We start from the raw sequence: 14,446 nt of genomic DNA, 5'->3' as shown, positions 1-14,446 counted from the left end.
GGTCCCAGCAGCTGCTCCTCCCGTGCGTCTCGGGGCCGCGGGCGTCGGCGTCCAGCGCGCGCAGCCCCGCGGACACCTGCGCCCGAGGACTCGCCGGCGGCGCCCGACGTGGCCGCAGGGCAGGACCACCCTCGCCTCCCGGAGACGCGCTCCCTGCCGCCCTCCGCGCCAAGGAAGTTTTGAAGGTGGAGCTGCGGGCCCCCAACTTCCTCCGGACATGAATCAAACAGCGGGAGTCTCCAATAACGTCAGGTGTCCCCCGGGGAAAGGCCACAAGGTAAGGGACCGCGACGGAGGCGCTTGGGCGGGACGTGGAGCGCGGGTTGAGGCCGCAGCGCGCAGGCGAGCGGACCCTCTCCGGTTTGCGGATTCCGAGCCTCAGTTCCCTTCGCATCCCGGCCACTGAGGGCTGGGGGGGGTGGGGGTGGGGGAGATGGTCCTTGAGTCAAGGCGGCCGACGGGCGCGGGGGCTGTGAGAACAGGTGGTGCCTCCTAGACCGGAGCCCACAGTCCGGCGGGCCAGTGCACCTGCCTGGGCTACCCGGGACCGGGAGAGCCTTGGGCGCCGGCGCGGCGCTCCGTCGGCTCGCTGGCACATGCAGGATTCCCCCCAGATTGCCGAGTTTTCGGGGGGAGGTGGCAGGAAAGGTCAGCGGTGGGAGGCAGGGCCGCGGGAATCAGTGTGACCCTTGGGCTAGGGGTTGCCGAAGAGCGCTTCCCCGGCAGCGCTTTGGGCTCTGCGGGGCGCGCGCTCTCCTAGGTGTCACGGGCACGTGCTTAATTAACTTTAATGGTCCACGCGTGCCTGGAATGATCTCCAGGAAATTACTGCCGTTCGGAGAAAGGAGACCAGGCAGCGGTGCGGGATTGCTGCAGAACCTCCACGGTATCCCGGGGTGTGTAGGGACAAGACGTGGGGAACGTGTGTTTGCACGCGCAGAGAAACAGACGGCCCCAGAGGCCCCCTGTTCCACACGGAGTCTGTGTGCGGCACAGCCCGCTTGGCCTTGGCCAATATGACTCTTCTTTTTCTCCCCTGAGGCTCACCTCAGGTTGCAGTTAGTTTGCAAGGAAATTCCTGAGCTGGGTTCCATAGGGAAGCCGTGCAGCAGCTTATGTATCAATGTACAATACTTATAAAATACTTTAGAGTATTTCTAATTAAAAAAAAAAAACGAAGGAAGTACTTTGGATCTTAGATATGATGTATAACCTGAATCTGTGCTCTGGTCTTTTGCAGACACACACATGTGTTTATCAGCATGTTAGTAGAAGATGGTTGTATTTGTTGAAAGTTGCACATAATGTGGAGTTGGATTTAGGGATGATACTGGATTCATTTGGTGGATGAAGGAACTCTTGGTTTGTTGAGTTATGTAAGATGAGGATTTAGACTGAATTCCTTTATATCAATTGAGTGATATTCAGCATTTTCCACTCCAGTCAGACCCGGGTGAAATATTTCAATCAGCAGGCCATATCTCTGATCTCCGTGCTCATTAACTATGATTCGAGCATTTACACTTTTCACATTTACTTTACTTAATATCCATAGGAAATGTCTTTTTAATATGTAGTAGCTGATATTATAAGATTTTAAATTAAAAATAATAAAGTTTCACACATCAGTGAGTATGTGGTAGAGACATCTGTGGAGTTCAGAAGATCATTCAATAATTTCTTCTAGAAAGTGCCTTTGGTTCCGGTGTTAAAGTGGCTTCTTGGCAGAATTGGCCTGCAGGGTATTGACACCAATAAAACTTTCTGGGAGGTGTTCAACCCTGGGAAGTGGGCAACAATTCAGAAGGTACTAGGGAACCTGTTAGTGCTGAGGATGCACCTAGAAGGTGTGCAACAAAAGCTTAGTCCACTGAATTATACCGATTCAGTGAAGTTATTCCTTTAACAAACATTATATACTCTGATTAAGTTCCAAGAGCTGAGAACCCAAATATAAACTTAGAGATTGCCTTCATTCTCTACAATGAAGCTCTGGTCATACCCACCCCTCATGCTTTAACATTTTTGATAGTCCCCGTTGCCCTACAGTGAGGTAATTATGGTCTATCTGCTGGAAGAAAAGCATTCCAAACCCCTTCCTTGAAGAAGAGTCCAGCGATGTTGTAGGATGCCTTGGGAGTTTATAGATTTGTGGTGCGTGGTGTGTCGAAGTTGGTGTGGTGATGTGGCGGTGCTGGAGAGGGAATCCCCGGGAGGGGAGTGAGCGAGCGTGGAATGAACAAGGCGCACGCACACACCAGGGAGTTGGCACGCAACACCAGAAAGTACGACACACCACGTGAGGCTTAGGTTCGGTAGTTCTAATGGAATATAGAACTCAATAATACCAGTTTATTTTATCAGAAGTTTGAAATAAGCCTGTTTCCATTTTACATGAGGGTTCTCTGTGGGGACTTTCAGGGAAGAAGGGCCTCACCGTCTCAGGAGAAGGGTCACTGGACCCACCTATGTTTTGTCTCTTTCACTTACCGATCACAGGGACAGCAGTTGGTATTTGGCACATTATGATGATTTGTTCTTGGGAAGCATTGACCGTCTTTGTGATTTAGGGTGGCTACTCGGTGGTTGGGTTTAGCCATCACTGCTGTCTCCTGCCAGGTGTGCTGTAGCTTCCACGCCCCTGACGGTGGAGGGGGTGGGGAAGGGCCCGCTGCTCCCGGCTGCTAAGGATCACATCGGTAGCCACCCCACTGTGCGCCCCAGGATGGGCAGGAGCTGGTGCTCCTGAGAAGGTGGTTCCGGGAGTTAGGGTCACATGGGGCTGGGAAATTACAGTGTCCCTGTGGGATGATGAAGTCGTATCTACCATGTTGGTCTGGGGTTGGGCACAGTGACTGGTATTCACCAAGTACTTGTCAAGCACTGGTCAACAAGTCAGGCTGTTCTGTAAATACTTGAGGCCTGACGAACAGTTGGGATTCGCCCATTGACCAGTCGAGCAGCCCACGTAGGGTATTTCCACAGTGGCAGGCTCTGTGTCCAGAGGGGCTTGCTGGCTTCTGCCAGTACTGGAGTATGATGCTTTCTAGAAATTTATAAGCGTCTGCCTACCTGCCTTCCTTCCTTCCTAAGATGTATACACACTGGTATGCATTTTATGATACTAATTATATAGAAATACATACCTGAAGAGAAAAGATGGTAAGGAATTACACCAAACTATTAAGTGTGATTAACTTGGAATTAGGAGAAAGAATGACTCTTATATTTACTATATTTTCCACTTAAGTTTTCTATAGTCATGATGTATTGTGGGCTTTTTTTTTGAGTGCTTAATGGATATATTTTGTGATGATATTACTAAACAATATGAATGTTTAAAATTTTGGTTTTGAAAAGTTATGTACCATTGTACAAGGATTTATCAAAATCCAGTATAGCAGGAGGGGAAGAATGAAGGGGGGGAAATCGGAGGGGGAGACGAACCATGAGAGATGATGGACTCTGAAAAACAAACTGAGGGTTCTAGAGGGGAGGGGGGTGGGAGGATGGGTTAGCCTGGTGATGGGTACTGAGGAGGGCACGTTCTGCATGGAGCACTGGGTGTTATGCACAAACAATGAATCATGGAACACTACATCAAAAACTGATGTATGGTGATTAACATAAAAAATAAAAAATAAATAAAATAAATAAACGAAAAAAAACCAGTATAACCTTTATAAAAAGAAGAGCTGCAGTTTTATTATTTACACAAAATGTTTGCATTTCTTTTTTCATATTCTAAAAGATACTAAAGTCTTCTATGGTAAAAGATGTTGGTTACTCAGTATTGCAGAACAGACCGTTTAAACTTCAATATGCAGTAGTTCACGTATTCCAGAATTATTCTCTAATCTGTTGTTTTTTGAAAATGTTTTCATTAAATCTCTTCCGGAGTTGTTAACTTACTACTTCACCAGTATGTATACTTTTCTTCATTGCTTTTTGAAATGTAAAAGTAAGGGTGCGTAAAAGCCATTGCTACTGATACAGGGTAAATTACAGTTTTAAGGTCATGCATATTTCGAGGAAAATAAACTTTCCTATTTAAAACATTTATTTACCGATAAACTAGACCCCGTGTTGCGTTTCAAATTCTCATTTTTATTGTTTTATGTGAGGCATGGGTATAATTGTTGCAGGAGGTCAGCGAGAGGACAAGACCACAGGTTGACCCTGAAGCTGGCCCCCTCCTCTGTGCTTGGAATGTGCGCTCTGGTTCCTAGGTCTCAGCCCTGAGAGAGGAAGGTATCCTTGAGACACTCCGGATGCTGTAGGTGACTCTGCCTTGTTAAGTCCTCTGTAAACCTGTAGGATTCTGGCAGGAGGGTGTGATCTGTGGTCTGGCGGCCCCACGCGAGCCTGGTCTGTCAGCTCCTTGCTCACCTCCCCTGCTCACCTCGACGGCCACCACCATCTGGACTGGCCTGCTTTTCTTCCGTCTGTTCCCTGCCCTCAAGTGTGGGGCTTGGGGGCGGTTTCAGATCATACCCAGGAAACTCCTAAGGTTTCCAACTAACAAAACCCAAGTATTTTAAGTTCTTTTTGATGAATTTAATTTTCTACTCCCTACTTACTTCTCCTTTCTATTTCTAGTGCTTAATTCACCACAAGGACAGGGTTAGCAAACATTTGGCCTATGGGCTCGATTTGGCTTGGGTCTCTGTCATTTTTCCTTTAGGATGTTAAAAAAAAGACTATTAGCTGAACCACTTTAGTTCAATAGGAATGCATTTTGTGAAGTAATCCTGGCTAGACCCTCCTGCATTTTTACTTTGCCTTCATTCTTAAAGGTATTTTTTTCTGGTTCTAGAATCCCAAGTTGATAAGATTTTGGTTTCTCTCTCAGTACTTTCAAGATGGTGTCTCACTGAATTCTGGTCTTGATTTTTTTTTTCCTCCAGAGAAGTGAACAGTCATTTGAGTCATCATTCCTTGAATGAAATGGGCCAGAAGATTTTCTCTTTATCTTTGGTGTTTGGTGTCTGAGGGTTAGGTGCCTTGACGTGGTGTTCTGCATATTTATTGTGTTAGGGCTTCATAGATCATCTTGAATCTTCAGATTCACTGCGTTTGGTGAAATCACATGTCTCTTCTGTCCTGTTCGTAAGCTGCTGGGATGACAGTTATTCACAGTCAGACACTTCGTCTGGTCCTGCGGGTCTTGGAGATGCTTGTGCTTTCAGACTTCTTTTCCACTGTCTTCTTTACATGTGCTCATTTCCGTTGCTGTCTTCTCACATTCAGCAACCCTTCCCCTGGCTTTCTCCATCCTGCTTTTGGCACATCCGGCGGTTTATTTCCAATGTTGTGTTTTTAATTCTAGAAATTTTACTTTGTCCTATCTTCATAGTTTCCGTTTTTCCTGCTTGGATTACGGTCTTGTCCTTTATTGTAAGTACCTTTTCCCTGTAAGTAACGGATCTCATGACAATAACCACTTTTTTTTTTTTAAAGATTTTATTTATTTATTTATTTATTTATTTATTTATTTATTTGAGAGAGAATGAATGCAATCACAGTGGGAGAGGGAGAAGCAGACTCCCCGCTGGGCAGGGAGCCCAACCTGGAACTCGATCCCAGGACCCTGGGATCATGACCTGAGCCAAAGGCAGACACTTCACCAACTGAGCCACCCAGGTGCCCTGAAAACAGCCACTTTAAAATCTGTGTCTTCTCATTCTGGCATCTGGGTCATCTCGGGACTGGTCTAGGTTGATCATGCCTCTTTCTTTCTTTTTTTTTTTAAAAGATTTTATTTATTCATAGGAGACAGAGAGAGAGAGAGAGGCAGACGGAGAAGCAGGCTCCCCGCTGAGCAGGGAGCCCGATGCGGAACTCGATCCCAGGACCCTGGGATCATGACCTGAGCCGAAGGCAGACGCTTAACCATCTGAACCACCCAGGCGCCCGATCATGCCTCTTTCTTGAGAATGGGTCACATTTTTATATTTCTTTGTGTGTCAACTGATCTTGAATTTTATTGTTGGCATTGTGCATATTGAATGGAGGGATTCTGTTACGTTTCTCTGAAGATTGTTTGTTTATTAATTTTTTGTGAGCTGGTAAGTAGAGTGGCAATTTACATGTAAGTTTTGTTCTTTTATCCTCATCTAGGCCACCTGGAATCTCCCCGGTACTTGCATGGCTCAGGGGAGGCCCAGAGATGTGGGCACCACTTGTACACAGAATTTCAGGCTCTCTTACTGATGTTCTTCATTCTTAATTCTAGAGTTCTCCTCTCATTTTCCAGCTGTGGTAGGTAATTGCCTCAAACTCTGTCCTCTCCAGAATCTGCTAATGTGGGTTGTTCACCAGTTGTCAGATTGTTTTGTATTTTGCAGAGATACGTGTGATACCTGCTTTGTTGTGACTTTGACCCAGCCGTTATTGGGAGTGGGACTCCATCTTTTTCCTTAGTTCAGTGTGCAGGCTTTCGAATCAGTAGTTGGGGATTTTACTTCCTGTGGCCCTAGAACTGGTGACATCAAGTTTCTAGGATAACGCAACGGTCATTAGACTTACTCCTCACTTTATTTTCCTGAATCCTTAGTTCAAAACGTAACATCCCTCTGTGCTTTGAGACTACATCCAGGAAGGAATGATCAGCCCAGGTGGGACCTCCCAACCTTGCTTCGACCTTCGACCTCCTTCTCACCAGGACTTTGTTGACATCCGTGTGCTCGTCTCTTTCCCGCGATTCCCAGTCTCCTCCCTTTCTTCCCGGTGAGCTGTTTTCTCCTCCCCTGGGTGTCACATTCTCCAAACTTCACATTCTGTTAAAGCATACCCTGTGAGATGTGAAGGCGCTTTCTTCCTCTGCCTTTTGTCCTTGCTCCAAGCTCCCTCCCATGTCCTTCCCACGCCTCCCTGCCCTTCTTACTTGGACAGCAGAGCTTCTGCCTGCCGAGGCGGTTCCCCCCTGCCCCACACACACTTTTCCTCCATCTGCATGTCTCTGGAATTAAGCAGCCGCCTCCTCCTTTTCATGGGTTAAGGGATTTTCCCCCTGGATTTTGGGGCACAGCTTAGTCACCACGTCCCTTTCTGTGGGAAGCCATCCCTAAACGATTAGTTCAGCCACAGACCCACAAGCTGCTGAGGACGTGAGGAGCTCATGCAAGGCGTGTCCTGCCATGTCTCTGTCCTCACCCATCAGCGCAGACCCACCAGCCCCGCGCCGCCAGCGAGGACATCACAACTTGAGATTCAGCTGAGGAGGTTTCCCTCCTGACTCTTTGTTGCCCGTCTCACTCTCCAGTCTGCTTTTTTGGCTTGAACGTCAGACCTTTCCACCTGCTCTCATCCCTGTACCTAACCTGTCCCTGAGCCTCTGGCTCTGACTGGACCCCCAGCTAACCTCATCCTGACCACTGATACCTGTCCTCTCCTATGGCGGCACCTGGGTCCTATGACACACAGTCCTCCGGTCCTCATATGTAGTATTTTAAAACAGGATCTAGCTTCAGAGGTAGTTTTGTTCTATGCTTTCATTTCATGAAAACTGAGCTCCAACAAAATGCACTAGTGAATGAGACAGCCGAGACACTGACTCACTCCCTGGCTCCCCGTCCTTGGTGCCTCCCATCATACTGGGCTCTGGCATGCTCTGACTCTGTTGGAGCTCAGATTCGGGACCACATCTGCTATATGCTTGTACATCATGCAGGTTAGTGACTCAGCCAAGAGGACACTTCACTAATATTTAATGTCAGTAAGAGCGTGTCCAGGTCATGGTTTGTGTCACTCACCTTAGCTCTTCATACTAAGCAGGGGACTTAATTGTAAGGTCAGTCATTTCTGAAAGAAATAGGAAAGGGGACCCATATAAATAAAAAATGTAAATTCTTTTTACTACCGAGAGCCTAGATCATTCCAAAGAATTTGAGAATGTTTAATGTAATGCGTAAAACCTAAATTGCTTTAATGACTTCCAGGATATTAGTGAAAACCTATTTATGTTATTTTGGTTTTACATTCTATTGATTTAAAAAAAATTTAATTGTCCTCATTTTCTCGGTAAAATACATAAAACAAATATAAGCTCATGCATAAGTTAAATTTCCAGGAATAGAGGGCAGTAAATGAGTAATAATTGCCTTTCTGGTTAAACTTGCTGGATTACTTCGTTTTAAGTCAAAAGCTGTTCCTCAAATGCTGTATTTTAATTATCTCACATCTTGGGCCTTGTGAAGGAAATAGATCAATTGGAATTTAACAGACCCCCACTCTGATCTTATTTTTAAGTGCCCAGAGATCTGTGTGTAGTTAGCAGAGATGGACAAAAGCTCCCCGGCTCCTTGCTGGTCCTGTCCCTACATCCACAGGGCCTGAGAGAGTCTGGGTTTCATTCCATATATAATGTGCATGTTCTTTCAGTGTCTCTGTCTGTTTTATGAACATTTCAAATGCAGTATTAAGAGATCATAACACATCTAGACATTGCTATATAATTAAAAATTGTATCTGCCGTAATGTGGACACAATGGAACAAGTTCACATTTTTCATAAAGTAAGCGAGATGAAGATGTGCTGGGCCTTTGTTAAGATAGCTTTAAATGTATGAGTTAAAATGTGGAGAAGTCCATCCAGTGGAGGATTATTTACTGAGGTAGAAGGATCCAGCAGACTGGATCTGAGGCCCATCCAGTAGAGGAGGATTTACTGAGGTAGAGGGTCCAGCAGACTGGATCTGAGGCCCATCCAGTGAAGGATCATTTACTGAGGTAGAGGGTCCAGCAGACTGGATCTGAGGCCCATCCAGTGGAGGATTATTTACTGAGGTAGAGGGTCCAGCAGACTGGATCTGAGGCCCATCCAGTGGAGTATTATTTACTGAGGTAGAGGGTCCAGCAGACTGGATCTGAGGCCCATCCAGTGGAGGAGGATTTACTGAGGTAGAGGGTCCAGCAGACTGGATCTGAGGCCCATCCAGTGGAGGATTGTTTACTGAGGTAGAGGGTCCAGCAGACTGGATCTGAGAATTCGTTGAGCTGTGCCTCCTATTTGGGTTGAGTCTTAGGTAAGTGGTTACTGCTCCCTGGGCCTTCCCCCCCCAACACCGTCCATCACTCTCTGAAAACTAAGGCTTCAAAGCTCCGTCAGGCTCTTCCTTGCTGATGTTCCAACCTGAGAAAAAGCCATAGGCAGAGTGATTGCCATTATGAACGCATTCCAGGGCATAGATATCACAACCAATTCTATAATCAAGTGCGCCTAATGTAAACCCTAAGCTCGGGGGTGTCCTTCACACTTTAGTATGAAACAGACACATACTATGCTTATCTGACATAAACTTATAGGCTGAAGGTGGAGGTACTGTATGAAATGAGATGATCAACAATTTGTATGCTGTTCTTCCCCACTTGTCGTAACTTTTTCATGAATGCTATCTTACCTCATCTCAGGACAGCTGCCAGAGTAGTTGGGTATGTTTTTAGTCCTCCTTTTATTTAACTGAGGAAACTGAACTACATGATTATATGCAAGTCACTTCCAGTCATAGGGCTAGTAAAATGAAAAGTGTTTTCAAACTGAAAATGTGTAAATAATGAATAATATTGAATCTTTTATTCATTAAGCTGCAACCCATGCTTCTTTCAACCTATCTATTAATTTCCTCAATGCTAAATATTATTTATCTATTTTATAAACATTGGACTTCTTGCTTACTGTTTAAGAAAAAAAAAGGAACTGCCACTTTGATAGGCAGGGTCATCACAGATGAGACAGGAAACACAGAATAAAATACCCACGGTGTTAAAACTTGAATAAAGCCAAATTTGGGATTGTGGTCAGAGAAAAGAGAGTTCACGTTCGTTGGGGAAGGCTTCCCATAGACTCATTGCCTCCTGTTCTCACTTTGTCCCTAACGGTCTAGAAATAGCATGCAAACTAAAGGCTTCGTGCAACAAACTTTTAATGCTCCCCCAAATGATAACCATGATCCTTGGCAACCAAGGTGGGCCCATAGAGCTACCACGTAGCATACGCTGTATTTGCTTCCCATGATTTTTATTTGTGATACTGAGAGTAGATTCTGGTGTCTTCCAGTGTACGGCCCCTGCAGCTTAACTTCGTCTGTATAATAGTCAGAAGCCTGAGAAATCATAAAGAGGGACGTGATCTGAAAACAGCAAAAATAAAGCAATGCACATCTTCTTCCCACCATATTGGCTTTTGTAGTGCGCAATGTTTTTTTCTTAATTCATTCCTCAGCTGCCAGTTGGACACCTGGGTAATGGAGATGCTATTCATTGCTTCATGGGCCATTTATCTTCTAAAAGAAAGGCCCTGCCCACAGCCTTGCCTCTCCTGCTTGAACGTGGGACTCTGCCTTCTCCTAGATCTAGCTGATCAGACCAGGGCTGAACACGTGCTCCGGGGGAAGAAATCCACAGGCTGAGCTGAGCCAATCAAACAGTGTCTTTGGAAATTTGAACCGAGAGACCCAGAGATAGTCGTCAGAGGACAGAGGGCATGATGTGGAAGATCAGGTAGACTCTGGCAGCCCGGGATGGTCATGGGAAGCTAAGGATGGCTGTTGAGAGAAAGGGAGGGTGGGGAGTGAGCCGGGGGTGGGAATGATGGGCCTTGAAGCATGCACGTTGACTCCCTTCCAGACTCTCTGGTTACACTTCACCCGAGGCTCGTCTCTACATCTCTACTTCTTTTACTTCCCTTCAGCTCCTTCTGTGTTTTGAGATGCACCATTATGTAAAATTGGTAGAAAATAAAGAAGCCTCTTTAATGACTAACAAGATTTCCTATGTTTGCTCTCATTCCCCATTACCACCAAATAAAGCCTTTTTTTTTTTTGAACAAACTTTCTGGTAAGCTTCTTTGCATTTGAACTTTGTATCCCAAGAGGAATACGTGAGAATTAAAAAAAAAAAAAGGTCACTGAATTGCTTTCTAAGCCGGAGTGGGAGTGATGGCTCATTTCCAGGTTATTATTGGACAGAGCTCGCCGGAGCTGAATTTATCAGAAAAATAGAGGGTTTCTGTGAGGCTTTGTGGCAAGAGATAAAAGGGAATAAGACAAAAAAGGTGATGTTGCTGGCGGCCAGGAGATACACTTTGGGGAACAGAATAGAAATGTTGCTGTGTTGTATCTGGCTTTTCAGAGAAGTGTCAGTAAAAACCTTTTGGGTTCACTAATGTGTTATCTAGCTAGACCTGGGGTTTTGTGGCAACTGGAATTGGGTAGCTCGATGGAACATTGACTATAGGTTAAAGAGAGGGGTGGGGCAAAAGTCACCTGCCCAAGGGGAGCTCCGAATATGTCCATTACATCCATAATGCATTTGTTTGTGGTTGTTTTGTTTTGTTAGTTTGAGCTACTTTTTACGGGTTTCCACTTTTTCCCTGCAACCAAATGAGCTCTAAAAAAAATGCTGTATAATGTGTGAAGCACCTGGGGGCTTCGGTAAGCATTAGACGTGACCCGGCTCCTTCCCCTGAACGAGTTTCTCAGTGTTAGACCGAACGTAATAGACTCACGGGACCGTCGGGAAACACCTTGTTCTCGTCCTCCAGCTGTGCCTGGAAGCAAATACTCAGATGGTTCGGTCTGTACCCAGATTCTGAGGATATTATAGCCTATTCCAGTTCTTTGCATTACAAATAGTGCGATTTCAGAAGTTAAAATGCCCAGTGCGGCCTAATATATTATCGACTCCAAAACTGACTCTAAGACAAGCTTCCCCGCCCGCTTCAGGTCTGGCCCCTGCCTTGGGAGGCGGGGGTCTTCTCCTTGTCTCTTTCCTAGTGTTCTCCTCAGTCCTCCTCTGCACCCAGTTCCCCATTTCTCTCTGCTCCAAGATTGGGTTCAGGAGGAGGAGAAATGAGGGTAAAGGCAGAGTGTAACGTGGTGGTGCTCTAGGGATCTGGTGATAATAGGTCTCTCTGGGTGTGACACTTACACAAGGCTGACCCTTTGCTCACAAGGAGCTTTGAGGGAGTTTCTTTGGACACCAGTGCCCAGGATATTGAGAGATGACTGTGGCTTTTTCTCTAGTTGTGATACTGTCCCTTGTCCTCAGGCTTCCTGTGTCACCCTCTGCTCTTACTTTGCTTTGTTGGGTAGGTTCCTTTCTAATTGGCTCTTGGCTTTTTCATTCCCATGGTCCATTTTTGTCACGAGAAACCCGCACGTTTTCCATGCACACCATCACAGACGCAGGGTGCTTCTAGCACCGCACCGCTCTTCATAGTTGGCCGCTCTGGTTTCAGCTTCTCCATGGAAAGCTTTTCCCGGTGGGGTCTGGGTAGATACTGCTTATGCTTCCAGGGCACCCACTTCAAGCCCCCCGAAGAGTTCTGTGACCCCCTCTCACTTGGCATGTGCTGAGGGACAACCTGCAGCAGCTCGCACATTCCTTCCTCTCCCACCCAAAAGATGGAGATGCTGGAGAATCCCACCAGCTTCTGTACTGGAGGCTTCCTCTCTGGTGGGTCGTGGCCGCTGAGTGTGAGTGATTTCACACCCTTCCATCACTTCCCTTACTCATAGTTTAAAGACCGCTTTCAGCTGTAGGGACGCTTGGCAGCCATTTTGGCACATCTAAGTTTGGTGCCTGGGTTGGAACTGATGGAAGGAAGAGACTGTTCAACTTGGTTCTGTCTACTTGGGGTTATCCGTATCTCTGAGAGTACTGGGCAGTTGATGAGGCGTGTAAAGAGTAAGCGCTATCTAAGGTCAGTGCATGTGCTGGAAGAATGTATTTTGGCTTATGTGATTTTTTTTTTTTTTTTTTTTTAGTTACATTCAATTAGCCAACATACAGTACATCATTAGTTTCAGAGGTAGAGGTCAGTGACTCATCAGTTGCATATAACACCCAGTGCTCATCACATCACATGCCCTCCTTAATGCCCATCACCCCGCTACCCCATCTCCTCACCCAACTCCCCTCCAGTAACCCTCAGTTTGTTTCCTAGAGTTAGGAGTCTCTCATGGTTTGTCTCCCTCTCTGATTTCTTCCCATTCAGTTTTCTCTACCTTCCCTCTGTGCTCTTATATTCCACATATGAGTGAAACCATATGATCATGTCTTTCTCTTATTGACTTATTTCGCTCAGCATACTACCCTCCAGTTCCATCCACGTTGACGTAAATGGTAGGTATTCATCCTTTCTGATGGCTGAGTAATCTTCCATTGGCTTATGGGATTTGAAAAGGACTCATGGAAGAGTTAGGGTTTCAGTGAGGCTGTGGGGGGCACAGCATTTTACACAAGACCGTGTTTTACCTAAAGAACACGTGCAGTCTCACCAGAGTGGAACGTTTTCATTTTCTTTACACGTTAAATGCTGCGATTGCTTTAGTGCCCATGTGCATCCAGCAAAGAGGGGACTCCTGGATGATGTGTCCCCCTCCTCACTAAGATTCCCCTGTTGGGGTGCTTCTCCAATGTTCCCAGGCACACGAGTCGCCTGGGAGTTCTGTTAACACGCAGGCTGTGATTGAGTAGTTGTGGGGTGGAGCCCGAGATTCTGCAAATCTTGAAAAACTCCCACGTGCCGCTAATGTTGCTTCTCCTCAGACCACACTTCAGAGAGCAGGGCTCTGTTGCTTTGGCTGAGTAACACCTTACCACATAAGCCATGTTGTTATGTGATTGTGACAGATCACTACAAGTCTTTCATTTTGGAAAAATGGTCTTAGTTGTAGTTTGCACATAATGGTCTCGCATGTCTTTGAATTGTGATTGGACATTTCAGTGCCATTTACTTGAGAAGGAGGATGAAATAGGAGAAAAAGGGAATGGGGCTCCCATTGCCAGCTACGCCCTCCCCTGGCTTCGGGCCATTACCAAGCAATCCACATCTCCAGAGTTAGCCATTCCTCTTCAACTTGGTTGTTAGGTGGTCTCCAAGCAAATACTATTATTATATTTCTAATCATGTTTTATGTTTTATGCTTAGCTTATCTACTTAGCTATATTATTTAAAAACACCCTGAGATCTAAGTCTATATTTTTACATATATTTTTATTCATGGAACAGAAGACAGAACCTTGCTTCTAGCGCATGCTCAGTAATTATGAGCCATGATGGTACAGGATTCTGGCAGTGGAGATATGAGAGTAGATCCACAGAGGGAGGAACCCATGAGGTTTTTAAAAGTCTCTTTAGCAAATCTTTGACGCTGAATTGTGTTGACTTCCTAAAGTGGAAATAAGCAATTCCATGGTAGTCGTGCATATTGAGTTTCTCAACCCTGACTTCGACTAGGGCTAGTAGAAGCAACCCTTGCAAGGTCCAACGGGATCAGTAGAGTAAAAGAGTATAAAACTGTCTTGTTATAAATACAAGAAAGGTTTTTGAAGAAACGGGCAAAGAAAACCTCTATTTCTCTGCTCATACACTGTAGTGATTGTATATCAATAAAACCTCCTGTTCTCTTTGTTACAGTTCACTAAGATGGTATCTTACCACT

General features: G+C 45.7%; 1 protein-coding gene across 1 annotated transcript in view; it reads left to right on the top strand.

The window, feature by feature from the left end:
- Positions 1-202: 202 nt before the first annotated feature.
- The window catches only part of DPP6 (dipeptidyl peptidase like 6), a 905,150-nt gene continuing 890,906 nt past the window's right edge, over positions 203-14,446 (top strand). Inside the window, exon 1 of the mRNA XM_032394354.1 lies at positions 203-277. Within this exon, the coding sequence (XP_032250245.1) occupies positions 218-277 (60 nt within the window). The 5' untranslated portion in view covers positions 203-217. The remainder of the gene's footprint in view (positions 278-14,446) is intronic.

The sequence above is a fragment of the Phoca vitulina genome, unplaced genomic scaffold, assembly GCF_004348235.1.
Source record: "Phoca vitulina isolate PV1807 unplaced genomic scaffold, GSC_HSeal_1.0 scaffold80, whole genome shotgun sequence".
NCBI lineage: Eukaryota > Metazoa > Chordata > Mammalia > Carnivora > Phocidae > Phoca > Phoca vitulina.
The sequence above is the reverse complement of the archived record's forward strand: the minus strand, read 5'-3'. Positions and strand labels throughout refer to the sequence as shown.